The sequence below is a fragment of the Ammospiza nelsoni genome, chromosome 12, assembly GCF_027579445.1.
Source record: "Ammospiza nelsoni isolate bAmmNel1 chromosome 12, bAmmNel1.pri, whole genome shotgun sequence".
Taxonomy (NCBI): domain Eukaryota; kingdom Metazoa; phylum Chordata; class Aves; order Passeriformes; family Passerellidae; genus Ammospiza; species Ammospiza nelsoni.
In genome coordinates this window covers 3237506-3257408 of record NC_080644.1, presented here as the reverse complement: position 1 = coordinate 3257408, position 19903 = coordinate 3237506, and the positions used below count along the sequence as shown (strand labels likewise).

The 19903-nt window shown below is 39.5% G+C and overlaps 1 protein-coding gene across 1 annotated transcript; it reads right to left on the bottom strand.

The window, feature by feature from the left end:
* Positions 1 to 1881: 1881 nt before the first annotated feature.
* Positions 1882 to 19902, bottom strand: RAB22A (RAB22A, member RAS oncogene family). Its single transcript, XM_059480970.1, has 7 exons — positions 19699 to 19902; positions 17820 to 17899; positions 15580 to 15661; positions 11605 to 11676; positions 11372 to 11478; positions 9416 to 9525; positions 1882 to 8059 (listed from the first exon to the last, which is right to left on the bottom strand). Exons 1-7 carry the CDS (start codon positions 19732 to 19734, stop codon positions 7962 to 7964), a joined length of 585 nt encoding a protein of 194 aa, XP_059336953.1. The 5' UTR covers positions 19735 to 19902; the 3' UTR covers positions 1882 to 7961.
* Between the last annotated feature and the right edge of the window lies 1 nt (position 19903).

Below are 19903 nucleotides of genomic sequence, written 5' to 3'. Positions count from 1 at the left end.
TTTTTAGCCTAAGCAACAGGTTGTCATAACATTTTAGATCTCAAGTCAGGAGAGAATTCAGTTCTTACTTTGCAGCTTTCTTGGCTGGTACTGTGGGAAGGTTACAGATTCTCTCTGTAAACCAGGCAGGCTTGGAGCAGTAATTAGTAGAAAAGACAAGCTTTATACATATCAGTAAGTTATTTGCAAACTAACGCGGGGAGTAAGAGAGAAAGCTTTACACAGCATATAGTCATGCATAATAAAAGCCCTAAAGTAAACAACCATTAAGTGTTGCTGCCCAGACCTTTCCGAGTTCTACTTTTCCTGAAAGAAGTACAAAGAAGCCCCTGAAGCGTTATGATCCACCTCTCAAAGGAGTTGCCAAGATGTATCACCTTGCCCTAATTGGCAGCTCTGAACTTACCTGTTTGTATTTGAAGGACTCGCCCACGTTTTCATCCAGGCTGAAGGTTTTATAAAGCACAGCATTGTTTAAGTTGAAAATTTATGAAGTCTAATGAATGTAGGTTGTCACGATTTTGTTGCATGTAAATAATGTGTGTACATTTAATTTTGTACCGGGTGTGCATGGAGGCCACCTGCAGTACCCCATCCCTGTCCCACAGACAGCTCTCACTGGGGACAATTCAGCCACAAGACTAAAAGGCAACATTGTGCCCACAAGAATTTTTGATTTACAAGAGAAAATTGGGATGAACACTGCAGGGAAATGCTGGACAGCACCTGAAAGCTTTGTACTGGAACAATTTTAAAGAACAAGTTCATTGGTTGCAAAACTTCTACCTAGGAAGCTGTGAAAGTGAAACATTCTCATTGTGTGTGTGCAAACCAGGTGGTTTGCATTTAGTTCTCAGATTCCCTATGCAAACACATGCAAATGGTTTTTTCTCTCTTCCAGCATATTCCTTGTGTCTACATTTCTTATGCTCTCCCTGATGCACATTCATGCCATCTTAGACAAACCCATCTGACACTACTCAAAAGCAGTTCTTTCACATCTAAGAGCATAACTGCAAAATTGCAGGTAAAAACAAATTTAAATCATTCCAGGTGTCTGTTAAACAAAAGATGACATGGTATGTGTTTCCTGCATAGGAACTGCAGCCACTTGCTTAATAAAAACTTGTACCCAACCTTTTCATGTGAAAGAGCAGTTCAGAAACAGGACTTTGTTTATTTAGCTTTTGAAGGCTGCCTTTAAGTCAACAGGTTAGATATGCATCCCAGATTAAAGCAACCAAACCACATCTTTTAAGCATCATGTAAGACAAGTGAGTTAACTGCAGCCAAATCCATATTTTTGAGAACTACATAAGCACCAGAGTAGTGGTTTATAAAAAGCAAGGTACCAACCAGCTGGCTGTATTAACAAACAGGAGAAATCCCTTCCCAGCACAACAGGCCCACAACACTCTGCAGATATTAAAAGCACTTTACAGTTTTGATTGACAGAAACCTGGCCTAAGCAGTTGAGAACTGTGCATTTCATGCAGTCCAAGGTAAAAACAATGTATTAAATAACTTGGCCTTGATAGAATTTGTCAGGCCTTGCCCTGCTAGAGAAGCCTGTGTGTGGCCTGCAGTTTCTCAGGCATGGTGCTGCAAAGAAAGGAAGAGTTACACAAAAGCTGCATTCTCTCTGCTGTTTGCCCACATCCCTTCTTTGCACAGGATCTTCTGCCTTTGTCTGTGTGTACACAGACCAGGGAAAAGCTCCAGTTTCTGCACACCAGTAGTCAGGACTTCTGGAAAACAGCTATTCCAGTCATTTGTACATGTAAGCTATTGCTTACATTCCTCTTCTGTAATTATATTGCTATAGAGACTGTTTTCTAAGATGTGGAGAATTTTGGAAGCATTTATAAACAAGCCAGCATATTTATAAACAAAGCATTTTATTAATAAAATGTTTACACCTTTTTTTTTTTTTGCACAATATATCAGACTGGTAGTGATTTAGCATGTTATTACACTATAAAAGTTTATTATGAATGCTTAGGCTGAAAAGGCTGTTTACATTATGTCAAATCAACATTTCTTTATTTGCATTCTATGCACTATATGGGAGTGTAAGGACTCAAACAAAAAGGAGAGAACAAAAGCCTGGTTTTCCTCATTAGCATCTACAAACCAACAATACAGACAAACCTATACACGCTCTCAGGACCAGCCCAAGAGAAGACTAAAAAAAGTCTTAAAACATTCATAAGCTTGGGAATTCATCACTACAATATTTCATCACTAGTAATCTGACTACACTTCATGCAGTGAAGCAATGGGTGGGAATTTGTGCAGTTTACAGTGCTGCAAATGCTCTGTAACTTGGAGCGGCTTAAGTTTGTTTTAGTAAGAGATAACAGAGTAAGAAGGCACAGACCTTTCAACCCTTGGAACAGGTTAGCCCATCCTAGAATGAAAAGGCAGAATGTTGTTACGAGTGACAAGAATTGCTGACACAAAGGTTAACCTTTACACATTTTACAGGCAAACATCTACTACACTGGAAGAGCTCTATGCATATCAGGTTATTTTTGTGTCCTGAACACACAAATGAAGTTTCTCTTTCAGAAAAAAAACCTTTTTTTCTTCATTGTCCTCAGTGTGGAGGGTACAAGTGGGAAGACTGCCAGGAGGTCTTAAGCATCTTAGCTACAGAAATGCAATCCATTCCTGTGCTTCAAATCAATTAACTCACCCTCACAGTGTCAGTGTTGGATACACAATTTCAGAAAGAGGAAGTACAAGAAAGGAAGTTAAAATACAGAAGAGTGGACTAGAGGCTTACAATAACTTGTTCCTCCAGGTGAATTTAGCCTTCACTATGTGGTAAAATACAGTCATGGCACAGGTCTCAGCTGCTGGGACAGTTTCATAAGGCTGTGCTAATGAATTACCCTTTTGCTTACAAATATTTGCTGCTGTGACAAATACTTCTAGAACTTTGTGGCAAAAGAGACACTCACCACCTATCCTTGTCTAAATCCCATAAGGAAACAAAGAACAAATTGCCAAGAAAACATAATGGATTTAATAGGAAATACATACTGTAACATGAGTAAAAGTGAGGCAAGATAGTAGCAGTGAATCTATCAAGGTGTCAGAGTTACAGAATATTCAAGTGCAACAACTGGATGGAGTATCACACCCACAGTGAAGAGCATGACAGAAGGGTGGTCTGTGTCCTTCAACATTTGAAAAAGTTGGTTTGTTCAACAATACTTATGTGAAAACATCAACAAAAGCCAAGCAAAGCAAACCCCAAACTTTTTAAAAGAAAATCTTTACAAAGGTAATTAGCTCCTTAAATAAAATTTATACTTAGTGTTTAAGCAAAAACTTAGGAACATCAATTTGCGGGTTGATGTAACAGGAACAGCAAGACTGTTTCTTTCAAGAAGTCTTAATTCTACACTGAGAAAACTCATCCTACTGCCTCGATCCCTCATGTAAAATAGGGAGCACCAAGTAACTCTCAGCCATTAGAAACTTCTCTAAGTATTTCTGAATAGATCTTTTAGCATGTACACTCTGACAACACTATGTTAAAAATTCAGGATTGGGTGTGGTGGGAGGAAATGGAGGGGGGAAGGAGGAAAAAGCTGACCCTAAGAACATTTTGACATGTCAGAGGCTAAGCTCATCAGTATTCTTGGATTTCAGGATAGTCTTATATCCTTGAAAGATTTGTATCCATGACACTTTAGGGATAAAGACTGGTCATGCTTGTTCAAACTTTTCCAAATTGTGCATTTCTGATGGTAGCTGAGCAAAAAGTGGTTTGCATTCAGATTTTTGAGACCTCCAGAATATCAGAAGGGATTTTTCAGAAACAAACATTAGTGTCAGAAGGCCTAAAATAATTTTAGAGAATTACATTTTGGCACCTGAATTTTTGTATGATACACAAATATGTATTTTCAAGCATATTCCTTTCGACAAGCTGGAGCCATATGACTCAAAGGAAAGCTAACATGACTATTTTAACACTAGAACCTTTATTTCCATCTTACATTGGTAATTCACACCATCATCATAGTTCTGTAAATCTGCTGTCACCTACCATCACTAGGCTGTGATCTATTACCAGAGATGGGATCTGAACATGAAACACCAACAGTTTTCTATAGGAATTTTTTGCAGTTTTAGAGACTTAATTCCAAGTATATAATTCTTCTCCCTTGAGTGACTGACTTGTGATGTACAAACCACCTCAGTACAATGACTCCCTGCTAGAAAAGTTAAGAAAGTTTGTCCTTTTCTCTCAACTATGAGCCAAAAGCCATTTCTAGAGGCTGTAAGTATTCAGGAGAGATACATGAAGCCTGTTTACAAAATGAGCAGGCAGTGCAGAAGTTGAAGCCAGTGAATTAGGCAGATTCCCCTTGTTTTGGAGATGATTTTGCCCTGCTTGTCTGCGGCTATTGCTGCTGAGTGAGGTTCACTCCAGGGTGAGCAGCTCCACTGTTCTGACAGCTTCTGTCCTGTAAATCATCCATTCCTGTGCAGATTGCTGACACAGCTCACCACAAATAGCCTACACCATCCTTAACACACACTAAAGACTGTTTCACAAGCAAGTATTCAAACATCACTGCTAAAGCTTCCTTTTCCAACTACTAATGTGTTCTGCTGGAACTAAACACTAATGTGAAGGACTAATTTAACCTTAACAGTGTAAGAAAAAAAAAATCTTGCTGAGGCCAACTTTTAAACCATTCAAGATTTTCACCGTGAATTACTTTTTGATAATTAAAATGAAGCTTTAACCAAGATTGTAGCTCTCCCTCAACCAGGTTGAAGGATTAGACTTCCAAATCAATAAGTAGGTCCTGTCTCCTCTCCTCTTACCCTCTTCCCAAGCAAGTAAATAATCCTTCTTGAGCAGGCTGGTAGCATTAAATGTAAAGCAACACATCAAAGACTCCAGTCTGCATAAAACACCCTCTAAACCATTAACTGTCTGATCCTGCAGCACCTAAAGGAAGGGTCTCACTGATGGCAGCAGGGATCTGGAGTGCAGTGATTTGTTGGACCTAAAATAAAGTCTTTACCTTCACAGTAACAGCAAAAGTTGTTAGAATTGTCTTAGAACTTTTCAAAGCACCTATACCAATTTTCAGTAGTATGATTACTAAATGTCAGCTTCCAAATTTCACCTACTTGGACACTTGACATACCAGTTTTCAGCATGTATATAAAATATTCTACAAAACTACCTGCAGCACAGATTAAGAACCTGGCAAGTCAGCTAAGTGGCTGTTTCAAGAGAGGGTCAGATGAAGACACCCTCCAAAACTGGAGAGCACATTCAGGTTGCTCCAAAGCTTAAGAATGAAATATTTATCAAATTTAATTCAATTCTATAACTTTCATGAGAAAGAACTGGTGGTGTTCAGAAGTTGCATTAGTCATATTTTTTCAGCTAAAAATGCTCTGGATCAATGATATAACATACACCTTGTTACATTTTTACATACATGACACTTTGCCCTTCCAAACATGTTCTGCAGAAATTAATCTGTGCAATGTGCTCTGGAATGACCCTGCTTGAGCAGGAAGGTTGAAGCAGATTACTCACTGTGGTCCCTTTCAACCTGAACCATTCTGAGATTGTGTAATCCCCTTTGACACCATCTGAAAGTTGAGTCTCTCTGGTGAGCTCCACTCATTAAACAGAAAGACATGGTGGAATAAAACTTTAATCCTGAGCTTTTTTAACAACTTCTTACCAGGAAAAAAGTTATTAAAAATTTAGCTGGAATGGTTGATAATCTGCACTCCAAACACTCCAATACCAACGTATCTCCAAATAGAGAAGCTATGTTAGGACAAAATATAATCAATTCCAGCAAGCCTAGTGCAAGATCAAAGCAGCTGACCTAACAAATTATTAATACAAAAGAAACCACTTTTCTCTACCAAAAATGAAGCAATGAGCATGTGCATCTCATGCAGAGAAGATTGCATTCCAGCATTCAGCAGGGCCAGTGATCAATAAACACTTATCTGGACTCAGAAGAACTTACATCAACTGTCTGATTTTTAAACAGGCAAATATTAAGAAGCAGCCTCACTCCAGGGCTGGCAGTTTGGGCAATCTGGAACACTGGCTGTTACACTTTACCTGCAGCAATCCAAGATCAGAACTGCAGAAAGAGCAGGGTGTATACCCTTGAAGTTGGATTTCTTGGGCTCTCAAGAAGCATGGAGCCTGTGGGACTATGGCAAAGAAGGCAGAATTGGCAATGCAGCAGAGGAAGCAAAATGCATGACCAAAATGTAGTCACCAAATATCATTAAACTCACTGATCTGTCCAAAAACCACCATGTACCAGTTTGCCTGTTCTGCTCCAGCTCTCCAACAATTTTCAGTAACACAAATGAATCTGAAGTACAAGTCCTTTCATTTCTTACAATTTTTTCTACATTTCCTTCAGAGAAAATACTTGAGATGATAGAAAACCAGATTAAAAAAAAAAAAGAATAAGCATCATCATGAGCTCAGTTGGATACTAAAGCTAACCAGCATATTTTAGTATATACTCAAGTCTATTAAGCTCTTTTTCTTCAAAAGTATAAAAGTTTCTCACTAGTGCTGGTAAGAAACAAAAAGTAAAAATAAATAAAATAGCACAAACAGGTATGGTCAACCTATAGTTTAATTGAAAGCCTACTAAAATCCATACAGAATAAGCTAAACACTGATTTGCTAAAAACCCTCACAGATGAAAAACCCCAGGAACCAAGAGGTAATGATCTACATTACCACATGTCTTAAGGTTACTTCCTATGTGTATTTTTGTGCCTAAAATAGGAAAGACTGGTGCACCCTAGATGAAAGCTTGTTCAACAGACAGGCCATGTGCTGCCCCAACAGGATGTTCTATTGGCCCTTTCAAATGTCATTGAAAGAGAAAGAACTTCATCTGCTTCTGGATGAACTCACAGTGACAATATCTAAAATGCAGGAAAAAACCCTGATGGAGATTCCCCAAGAGTTTATCCCTAGGTGTGGAATGGAAGGAGTGTAGAAGACTTTATTATTTTTTACTGTTTTTACATAATTTATAACACTTTAAACACTGGTCTCATAAATATAATATGAACACTTTACACATGCCAAGCAATTAAAATCTTCCCCAAAACCTTGTAGGTCTTATCAGAACCACTGGCAGCATCTGTTTACAGCATCTCTTTTTAGTCAGTAACCACTTCATTTAGTCAGATCTACGAGTAATTTTCTTTAACCAATATCTTAATATTAAAAAAACTCGTAACAACAAAAAGATGCCTATCAGCATACCAGTTTGCCTTAAAGTGATTACAGTCAGCATGAAAAAGAAGATTGTCTGTGGTTTAAGATCTGTTGCTTGTGTCCCCACCCCCAGTGCAGATCATCCTTAAATAAAAAGTGCAAATGGGATTTGGGGACTGGATGGACTGATTTGCCTACTATTTGTCTTCAGCTGCTTATTCTGTAGCCATCTCATATCAACTGTCCCATCATACTCTGGAGCAGCTACACCAAAATTTAAAATAGGCTCACTGAAGAAAAGGAAGAAATGCCATCTAACTTCCAGACTCCTCCTAACCCAATCTCCCACAAAAGTGCTCATTTCCCTTTTTACAAAAACCCTCCCAAAACCTTGTTTACAAAGCTACGAAAAGATTTCAGTTCTACCATCCATGTAGTCACCTTCCAATCGAGCAAGGCCAAAGAAGTGATGGTGGATTCCCTTTGAAGGCAGGCACACTGCACGCTGTGGAGGCCAGCAGGCTGCCCTGCCCTCTGCAGTCCTTGCTGCGCGCAGGTGTCCGACGAGCCGGGCCCTTCTCGGGGACCTCGCGTGTTTGAACACCAGCAGATAAAGATCTAAGACTGATAGATAAACCCAACGTGAACTATTAACTTCCAAGACCACCTACTGTATATAAAGTTTGACTTTCTAAGGGGTCAGTCAACAGCAGCTGCGCTTTGTCACCGATGGCTGTCGTCGAAGCTTGAAGCCCTTCCCACTGGAGGCGGGGTTGGTGTCAGTGGATGGAATTCTGCGACCTACAAGGAGGCAGGAAAAAGAAATATATAGGAAATGTTAGATTTGAAACTGATTCTAAGCATCTGGTGTATGCTCTGTATACAAAAATGTGCCTTCAATTAGCTGTAGGTCACTAGGGATGACATTCCTGCCCAGCAGGATGGCAGCAACAGTCTGTGTTATGTCTGTAAGAGGGACGGCTGCACAAAAGGACAGCACAGGCAGTCTGAAGTCAATTTAGCAGCAGTTCCACTTCAGATTCATCTAGACCTGGACAGCTAAGCTGTAAAAGCACTTGGAGAATACTTTGCAGGATGCAATACCATCTGGAATAGCTTGAGAACAACCATGTTGACCTGGATTTCCACAGATTACCTGCATTGGGCTTAACAAAGGAGTGCTTGTAGAGAGAGCTGCTTTACTCATCTCATCAGTCTTTACAATGGACTGTTCCTGCTTGAGCATTCTCTTCTGAGGAGGATTTATGATTTTTTCCCCCCATAATTTATTCAAGACCAATTTCAGAGAGCAACTATTAAGTCAATAAATCAGGAAGCTAATCTACAGCACATAGTTTCTACATCAGCTTCAATATATTCAGCTGCTTCTATAGACCTTTTTTTTTTCCTTAAGTCTGATGTTTCTGTAGTTAGTCCTCTTTTCACAAACAGGCTGACACACCTGCACATTGGTGCTGCTACTTGATACAAATCCTCCAAATAGTATTGCATAGAATTCACTTTGGAATACTGTCTTTTTATTCATACATATAAAAAGTATCATTGTTGTCTTCACCACAAATGGGACAGAAAAGATTTGCAATTTAATATAAAAAACCCCCAAGGTACTACAAAAATACTTGAGGAAAATTTACGTGCAGTAGTTGCTATTCCCCATGTAGTAATTTGGCATTTATGAATTTTTATATTTTTAAAAATACATTTTTTTTAGCCTAAGTACAAGCACTAAGAGTGAGAACTTAATTCATTTTCTCAGATGTATAAAGTCTGGATTGTCCTCATGCCATTTCTTTCCTCCTCCATAACCTTGGAAGCACTAATTGGAACATTCAATAACAGACATGGTAAGATGACACTGACTTCTGACAGGAGTACCAGGCCTGCTGTTTATCCAGCAGCATCACAGTATGCTGAAAACCTCTAGAAGGAATATTTAGAGGTCATTAGGTGACCAGAAATTCATGCGGCCCATTTTGCAGTTTGTAGCCATGTCAGATTGTAATGACTTTAGTATAAAGTCTGTAAATTTTCACCCAAACAGCAAAAAAAAGTAATATAGAAATCAAATTTCTACTCAAGCTTTTTGCAGAAGAAAGTAGTTTAAATACTTACTAATTAAACTGTTTAAATACTTACTGATTTCTATAAAGAGTTCATTAATGTTTATTGCATTTTTCGCACTTGTCTCTACAAATATTGCATGAATGGAATCTGCATAGTCTTTAGCATCCTTTTCCATGACTTCTCTGGGAAAAAAAAAAAATCATGAATGCACAAGAAACCATTACTCAAAACCTTAAGGGACAGATAAAGTTTTTTAGTGTCTCCTATTATGAATATTTTAGCTGTTTAGCATCACAGTGCTCCCTCATGCTGAAGCTGATGCTCATTCTTTACCCTGTGCTGTCTCCCTGCCTAGAGGTATGAGCACAGTCATGAACTACCCAAGGCCTTCATCCATCTGACAACACTGCAGTGAATTTGTCTGGAGTGCTCTAAGCTTAGGCCTGCAATCAATCCTTCTGGTGTGCTATTCACCCCACTACCTTTATATGTCCTAAGACCCTAAAGCATTATTTCCAATCATGTTGTGCATTTCTTATGACTGTTTACCAAACCAAAGTATCTCCCAACACTGCACAAATCATCAGCACAGCATTTACTTTGCATGAATATTTAGCTATAAAAAAGGAATGTTTTTATACTGAGCACACAGGTGTACAAGTTATTCTGCACCCCAAAGTAGGCAAGTTGATGATTTTGTATATTTCCTGAAACAAAATGAAAAATACAAACCCCAGTAGCTGCAAGGAACTCTGGACTTTACATTGTATCACTTCATGTACAATTTCTACCACACACAGGCTACTTTCAGTAATGAGGGACTTTAGGATATCAAGAACATGGACTTTGAGCAGTCACTCAAATATTGCCTCTGACTAAAGTACAAGGAATCTTCCTCATTAGCTTGAAGAGCAATGTTTACACTTCTGATGCCAGCTGAGCATGTGAGATGTGAATTCTGTTTCAAAGAATTTTACACCCTATTTCCTTCAAAAAACATGCTACTTCTAATGAAAGTTGTTAGAGCTCACTAGATAACTTCTAGGTATTAACAATTTGTAAAACCATACTCAGAGTAACCTTTGCAGTGGTTCTTTAAACATATAACCAGCTGTCTCCTTTAAGACACCAGCTGTGGTGCCTTTTCCAGCAAAACCTAAATCCAAGAAGTTTACACACACCTTCTTTCTGAATTTTGGCTTATTTAACCAGGACATCAATAAAAAAGGCCTTCTTTTGTTTTTAGTACATGCCTTCCTGAAAGTTTGGCTGTTCATAAAGTTTCTCAAGAGCTTTTCCCGCTCCCTGCAACTATTTTGGCCACAGCCAATTCCACCCCAATATTTCAGCAGGGAAGGAGGGCACCTGAACAAGCAAGTTAGAAAAACCTACACAATGCTTTCCAACAGGCTTGGTGTTTTTCCTAACAAAATGAGGTGCTACAGACTGACAGGGGCACTTCTTGTAAAGTGAGGTAAACAGCTTCTATTACACTATCGTTTCACAGGCAGTTTAGGTTTGTGTAACTTGGCACTGCCACCAGAAAAGGTAATCCTGTCTCCCTGTAAACTGCTCATTCCTAACTCTGCTATCCCCACACCGCTATGCCAGCAAGTGTTCATGGTGTGAGAAAGATAAATATACTTGGATCAGGTTTTTTGGTTTTTTTTTTTAAGGGTTAGTTTTAATCTGGATCTATTTTACAGCCCAATTTACTGCCCAATCACATGTGTACTCACACCAGCACAGGGGAGGAAGTGGGTGAGACCATCCAAGGGCAGACTAACCACATCTTCTGACAGCACAAGCAGCTCAAACCCCATGTCCTCTGACAGCAGAAACAGCTCAAATCCCTTGTGAAACTACAACACTACAGCAGAACAGCTTAAATTGTTCTATACCTTTCAGCTGCTCTAAAATATTAAAATATTTAATGCTAGGGCTTAAGAAAAAGCCTCAAAATATATAATATATAAAAAATATAAAAATATACAAAATATAAAATATATAATAACAGCAGTTATTTACCTGACATCATTAAGATCACACTTATTTCCTGCAATAGCTACAACAATGTTGGGAGGTCCATGCTGGCGAAGCTCTTTAACCCAGTTCTTTAATGTTGAGAAAGTTTCCTAATGTGAGAAAAAAAAAAAAAGAAGAGGATGGAAAGAATTAAGAAATTAAGAGTCAGAACTGGCCCATGACACAAATAAAAAACCCCAGAAGTTGTAATGCTGGGTCAAGATCAGGTTTCTTACCTCTTTTGTGATGTCATACACTATAATGGCTGCTGCTGACCCTCGGTAATACATCGGGGCTAAAGCTCGGAACTGGAAAAGAGAGCAAACACAAACCTGATCTTCCACTGCCTCCAGAGCCTCACTAGCAGCAGTGGTACTACTGAAAAAAGGGAAAACCAAGATCACAGCAGCGAGAAACTTTCCTTTACAGTCACAATTAGCCTGTGCAGTAGAGCACATAATCTCCCAGGAAGGCATTGTTCTCCTAAGGACAGGCAATAAATCCTGTGGGGCTCAGCAGCACCTACTGCAAACAGCAGCAAAGCAAACTTGATCTTATTTTGCCCAGATTAGAACCTCTCCCTGAACACACTGTCTACACAAACATGCATGTGCTCAACTTCAAACACCAAACAAGGGCAAAAATGCAGGGAGAAGCAAGGTCAACTTTGACTAAGACAAAAATGCTAGTTAAGAAAACTAGCATTTATTAATTTTGATCTGAAATGTTCAGAAACTGCTGTCAACTTCTAGCCCCATGGATCAATCACCAGTCTTCAATACTAGAAATGTTGATTTCTTCAGAATCTAACTTATGGCTTTAAGGCTTTTGCTTCAGTTTTTCCCTCAAATTTAGAAGCATGTTTAAACCAAAAAATTGCAAAAGCCCACACCTATCTGCCCTGTCGCAAATAGAGCTTTAAGGAACATGCTAGATAAAAGGCTGCTTTCTTGTGATTTTCAGAATGAAATCTACAGCAGGTCTGCTTGCTTTGCAGGGCTGTACTTTTGAGTAGACAGAACCTTATGAATCCAGTGCTAAAATAAAGTATTAAAGTAGACAATCAAGTTGCATCAAAAATCTCAATGAAGCATTCTTAAGAACAGTGGAATATTCTGCCAACTTTAAAAAAGCCAAGACAACCAATCTAGCAATCAGAACTCTCCTTCAAAGTGCAGAATAAACTGCATGTATTGGTTTCATGTAAGCATTATGATTTAGAGCTTTTGTGCATCTTATTACTCAGGGTAAAAGTAATGAATTGGATACAGTTTTTCATAAAGGCTTATTCATTTCTAATAAAATACCAATTTCCTTTTGCTTAGTACAGTTCAACTGAGAGCAATATAATAAATCATAAAAATCTTGCTATAAAGCAGAATTCCAGACCATTTACATTTGGCTCTCAAATTCTGTTTTGAAAATAGGATTTTGAATGCAAAGTTCAGAATATAAAAATATTTAATAGTGGGAAAGGGAAACATGGGCAGGCATTCAGTTCACATTGGGACATAATCCCTCTCTTCCATCTAAGTACTAAAATATAAAGGGAAACATATTTGGTAAACCACCACTTGGACTGGTTGCAACCTGGCTTTTTGATTATTCACTATTTACATTGGGAATAAACCAACTTTCACTTGCTGATTTTGTATTACTCTCATTTCCTGTCTGCTAACACTTAGATACTTTTTTCCACCTAAGAGCAGTCAGCAGATAAAATATATTAACAAAACAGATGTTACCAGGAACACTGGATTTTCCTTTTGCAATTTTTCCAAAGACTTCAGCTTGCCCCCCAGCCTCCAATTTGTGTTTTGAGAGAATTATTAATGCAATTATGCATAATGTAACTATGCAGGGAAACTCAAAACTGTTAGGTAAGAAGGCAAAAGCAAAAATCCTAATTACCATAAGTGACCTCCTATCAATTGAACTCAGTGCAGAAGAAATGAGAGAAGAAATAAGGTATGTGTGTAAATGAGGAGTGTGAATGACTTGGTGCACATTTCCAGCTCTGGAACAAGGCTGTCCAGCCACCCCAAAGCCACTGAGAGCAAGGGGGTGCCCAGTGCAGTGCAGCACTATCTGCATCTGGGCTTTTGAAATGGGAAACAGCAAACACTCCTCAAGAAGCCAGGACTGTGAATTCCATGCATTCCACACCATAGCTCAGCAGAGACATTTCACTTCCAAGAATGGTGTGGACATTTTTAGTATTCCAGATCTATTCCACAGAGGGAATCCCTTCCATAATTCATTGGCAGATATGTTGCATGACCAGAAATGTTGCATGCTACAGATTTCAGGACAGGCAGGTGTACAGCCCACTTGTGACAACAGTGACAGTGCTGCCCTGCTCTGGAAAAGGAATCTTTGTGAAGATACTGAATCATTTCAAAGTAAACATCCCTGCTCACATTTCACTGATTCCCTTGATTATATTGGAGTCTCAAGTGACTTCTCTCAGATATGGAATATAAACTGCACAGGTATCACAGCTCCTGGCTCAGAGTCCTGTAAAGACACCTTTCCTTTTTTGATTCAATAAAGATATCAAGCAACTTGTATGGAAGAAAAGTAAGAGGTATCACTGAGAGTCCAAAAATAGACCAGGAACATGCTGGTCATGTACAGAGATGCTTCCTCAGATTAGATGTGCTGAAGCCAAATTCCAGGGTCCTCCCATTGCCTGCACAGTTAAAGTGAACAGGATGGAATGTTAAAACATAATGGATGCTTCCTGCCAAATAGTGGCAGGCATGTTTATAAAGCTTTTCATTTAAGAGTACCAACCTCTAAAAATTCATACTCTACCTCTCAGAATATCACTTTGCAGCAATAACATTCCAGAATGGGCTATGATGTTCACTCAAGACAAACTATTTACAGCAAATGCTGACTGACTGCTGGGAATGGAAGGGCTCAGGATATTTTTGATAACACAGATACTATTGGACATATTCCTAGGAAACATCCCTGACAACTTCAGTTTGCTTTATATGGTGCTGCTGGAAGGAAATAAATTGTCATTCAAAACTGACAGCACTAAATCACAATACAAATACACTTGAGTTACTTCCTAGGCTGTTATCAAGCCAAAAAGCTGGCAGCTCAGCTCCACCAGGAACCCTAAAGGTCAGGTCCCTGTGGACAGGGATGACTGAGGCTTTACAAAGTGTTTGTTTTGTTTGTTATTATTGGGAGGATTATTTTGTTGGTTTGTTTGTTTGGGTTGTTTCTCAAGCCAATCCTGAAAAGCAGTACAGCTGTATTTGCCAATTCTTATCCTAAAGTTCTAAGCCAACCTTTATCACAGTTACCTCACATCCTAAATAAACTCATCTCCAGTAATTGGCAGCTGCCAGCAGTTCACTTGCAGTCAGAGCAAGAATAAGCACTGTTAATGCAGCTACTGTAATTTCTACCACTCTTACTAGTAATCCATAAGCAATCAAGCTCCCTAGAAAAGTCTTCCTTTTAATTCCAAGTGAAAATCATGCAAATTAATTAGCTGGGATTTCATCTGATTAGTCATTTTCTTCAAAGCTTTTGTTGCTTCCCTCAGAACTATGCATGCTGCAGAGATCAAAACACCAAACTCCCAAATTAAAATTTAAATTTCAAAAGAGATTGGACACAGCTTCTAACACCATCAGATTTGATTAGTAAAACTTTACAAAAGAATAAGAGTAGTTATCACCTGCAACACTGCTTGAAACTGCTCTGGAAAACCTAACTCTACATCCTACTCACATTTACAACCCCAACAGTGAAGCTAACAGAATGTGTCAGCAGTTGTGTATTTTTCCAGAATACTTGTACTATGAAACATGGTAATTCATCTCACTTTGATTCTTGTGTTGCTGCACTGACAGCAAATATTGCAGTTGGAGGTTTAAAACAGCTCAGAAATGGTACTGGAGAGAGCTGCTGGCTTCCCCCCACAGCAGCCTTGTTCTCTGTGGAAAGACCATTCCCTTTCAGTGAATCTAAACTCAGAATATTGTTTCATAAACTCCTCCTAGGTAATCTTCCTTACCTTTACACTTAAATCATGACAATGAAAAATAAAAACATATCTACAGCACCCACATCTTGACAGGAATCTGCACAGAAAAAAGTGTTCTAATACATGCCAGATCACTTGTGACTGAGGGGCAGAGTAGAAAACAACCCAAACTTTCTCCACAAATATTGGTTATACTTACCCTCTCCTGTCCAGCTGTATCCCAAATCAGGAATTTATGCAGCTCATTTTGATACTGTACAGTCTTGGTCATAAATGAGGCTCTGAAAAAAAAGACACAGTTCATGCTTTTTGAGAATGTAAATATATCCTCAGAACATTATATATATATAATTGAGAATATAAATATATCTTCAGAACATTCATTACCACCATGAGCTTTCAAGAAGGTTCACATTCCAATAAAAGTGAGCCTAGTTGCATTTCAACACCATTAATTAGCTGATGTATTTCTGCAATGAGGGAAGAACACCAAAGTGAGAGGACAGCTCTTGTAAAGCACAGCAGAGACTTTCACTTCCTTCAAGATTGCTGCAAATTATGCATCAAATCTGAATTCTCTGGTCAATAGGGAAACAGTTTCCTGAATCATAGATTCTCACTGAATTTATCTTACTTGGTTCTACAAGCCAAAACATCCTGTGCAGTCAATTTGAACTGTAAAGTTGTGTTTCTGTAATTCACATCCCAACTACACCATCCCCAGTGGTACCTGACAAGAGGCTTCTCAAAATCCTTTGACAATTGAGTGGACAAACCCCTCCAAACAGGAGTTATCCTTGATGACTTTTAGTAGGAATAATGTCTGCTTTGTTATTAAATTTCCCAGCTGCTTCTCCCAGCCAAGTAGGCACTATAACTTGTTTGATATTCCTTTTTGATGCTATAATGAATATCTGGCAGTACCTAAAGTATTTGCTGGTTAAATCTGCCCTCTGCATCCTGAGGGGAGAAAAGCTGCAGAATTGTGACAAGGCTTCTGCAGCTGCCCATGTCAGGAATTGAGCAATGAACATTGACAACAACAAAGTGTGATTGCTCAGCTGATTCTAAGAGGAATGAAAACAGGACAGGAAACAAGATTGTATCTCATGAACTCAAAGACCCAGAGAATAAAGTTGAAACATTCTCAGCTTTAGTTTTGCAAGACACTCTTCTAATCCTTACTTTGTCTTTTCCACCTACTATTCCCAATTGGGAATTAAAAGCAAGGCAAAAAAAAAAAAAGGTAAAAATTAATTTACTTTAAGTTTTTGGACTGTGTATCTTGTTGGAGCTTTACATAATCCCTACATGTGGGCAAGTTTTGACTCTTTAATATAGCAAATTACCAAAATAACCAGTCCTAAGAGCAGTGAATGATTTTGCTAAGGCTGGTAAAAGATAGATTCACTAGTCTAAAAAAGATAGATTCACTATCACTTCAAGCAGCTATAATGATCTCAGTACTACCAATAAACCTCTGTTAACAGAGAAATTCAAACAAAAGCACACTTCTACAGAACATTTTGCAGTTCAACATCAGTATTTATGCTCAAAAAAAGAGGAGGGTGTAAGGGAAAAGAGAGAGACCACAGAGACCCCAATTTTTCAGAAGGACAGGATGAGACACAGCTGATCTTTATCAGCAGGATCTTTTTTGGTAGAAGCTGCAGCAGAGCCTGTGGGACACCACACCTGAGACAGGAAGTTGTACTGACACTCCCACACACCTCTTGGCATCAAGCAAAGTTCCCTAAGCCAAAAATTGATTCTCATCAAAGCAGCCCAAAAAAAAAAGACAGCAAAAGAAAGAAAAAGATCCAACCACTCCAAGAATTCCTGATGCTTGCTCTTCCTTCCATCCATTCAAAGATTTGAGATCAATAATGTTGCTACTCTGAGGCTCAAATTTCAAATATTCCCCTTACCTATGAGACTTACTGCAAAAACAGTTTCATCAGTTAGATCTGTGTGTGCATTGCCTACAGATGTGGAACATTTTAACTAATTAATGGTGAGACCTACCTGAACTAGTATGTTAACCATCCTCAAAAACCTAGGAGACTTACAGTACTTGAGTCTTAAAATACATGAATTAGAAACCGTGGAGTTGCATAATAATTAGAATTTGAAATTTAAGAGCTGTCCATAAGAAAAGCATGCTGTCCCTTTAGAAGAAGCATCTGTAGTGTAATTTATTCATTGTTAGCTTAGATTAACAATACAAAAATGGGTCCAGACATTACACCTGAAAATGGAAGCTGCAGGAGTGCTGAGAACACTCCCACATGTCCTGAGGTAGCTCACCAGCTTAATTAAGGCTGCAGTTATGTTTATTACCACATTCAGCTGCCACACACGAAGAACTCCCAAGTGATCCATTCAGGTAATTTCATTTAATTCTTGCATAAATCACATTTACTTCATTTAGTTTCTTACCCTATTGTTGGGTTGATGTTGGGATCAAAGCTATCTTCAACAAATCTCCACACAATACTTGATTTGCCCACACCAGTGTCCTAAGGAAAGAACAGAAACAGTTGAAAGCATTATTAATTACTACAGACAGATGATTCTTTTGTCCTCAAATCCTGCAGTAAACTGCAGTGAATAACACATTCCTGCAGAGAATCTCAGAGAAGTTGTGAAATCCTTCAGGTATTACATTAATTTAGTAGAAAATGAAAGGTCTGTAACAAGTTACAGTTTTCTAAACAAAATTGTTAAAATCTGCATTCACATATTATCACTCAAACTTTAAGCTTTTTTACAAAGCTATGCACACCTTCCAATAGAACAGCAGTGGGAAAAGACCACTTTTGGTAAAACATACAGCAACTGAGTACAGCTTACCAGGATAGAGGACCAGTGGAGTACATGAAATTATACAAGTGTGACACATGCATTCAACCTCTGACTAATGCTGTCCCACCCTGCTTAATGAAAGACTTGAAATTTCTTCTGTGACACACCTGAAACACATTACTAATGCAACTCTACGTGCTAAAAATGGTGAAAGAGGAAACAAACCATGAAGATTCTGGATTGTGTATATCTTTGCACCATCAACTCCATGGTTAAAAAGCAAAAGATATAGAGAAGTCACATTTAGAAGTGAAATTAAACTCTTAGTGGTAAAACACTTCTCAGTAGAAGCTGGACATTTGAAATTGTATTTTATTTAAGATGTGTGAAGACAAACTTTTTACTTTACATTTCCTGAGTCATTAAAACTTTAAAAAAATAAACCCTTGAAGAATTGCTTCACTGAAAATGAAGTTTTACATCATTCATGCTTTTTTTTTTCAAACCTCCTGAATATTGCAGTAATTTGGGTACACTATGTACAATTGTGTTCATCTTGCCAAACTATTTTCCTTTTGAAAAAAAGCACATCACAGCTCTGTATTTTTCACTGTTTGCAGTCTCATTAATCAGAGCAAATCTTAAAAAGACAAACGCAGATGTGGCTCCTGGCTCAGGGAATTCAAGGACAAGTTTTCCTGAGTGCTTATTCTCCTTTTCTTTTGTACCAAAAGGTTTCTCAGGCCAGGCAAACACAAATAGTAGTTATCCCAAGTACCTGCACAACACGAAGGGCACACAAACATATAATCTTCCCCTCTGAAGGGCAGGGTGGCCATTTAAAGCAGAAGACAACTCTGAACAGAGAGTTTCAATGCTGGTAGTGACACCTCCACCTGTTCACCGTGGGGCCCTCCAACCAAACCAAGCCAACAAGCAGCTTCATATTCTTAAATTTTTAAACTTCTGCTTCGCTTTACTCCGCGTCTCCTCCTTCCACCACCTGCCAGACTTTCCTGCAAATGTTCCTACAATTTAAGTTCAGGCCCCTCCCTCTCTCCCACCAGTTAGAGTTCAGGTGCTTCTATTTATTTTGTGCACTCCAAGCCCGAAAAGGCCTGCGAGGAAGAGCGAAGGACGCATTGGATAATCATCTTATTTTTTAAAAAGGACAACAGGGCAGAAAAGAAGCGATATTGACCCCTGGCAGACGCCTCTCTCGCGGAGAGGAAGGCGCGTCCGCCCGGTCCCCTCAGAGGGACGGGGCGAGGGCCCGGCAGCGCCCGGGGAGCGCTCAGCACACTCGGCGCCCCTCCGGGCTCTGGCAGAGGCTCTCCAGGCTCTGAGAGAAGCTTTCCGCCATCACCACGGAGCCTCTCCAGCCCCTGACAGAGGCTCTCCGCCATCACCAGAGGCTTCCCGAGCTCTGACAAGAGGCTCCCCGCCACCACAGAGCTTCTCCAGTCAGCCCCTCATTTCCCTCCCACGCTCTCTCCCGCCGCCCAGCACTTACCCCCAGAAGGCAAACTTTCAGCTCCCTCAGAGCCATGGCCGGGCAGGCAGCGCCTTCAGCGAGCGCCTGAGACGCGGCCCAGCACGATCATCGCCGTCCCCGCGGCGGCCGCCCCCCGCCCGCCCCGGTTACCCGCACACCGCGCTCCTCCTCAGGCTGCGCGGACGCGCCGCCATCTTGGGCGGCCGCCGGAGTCCCCGCCCGT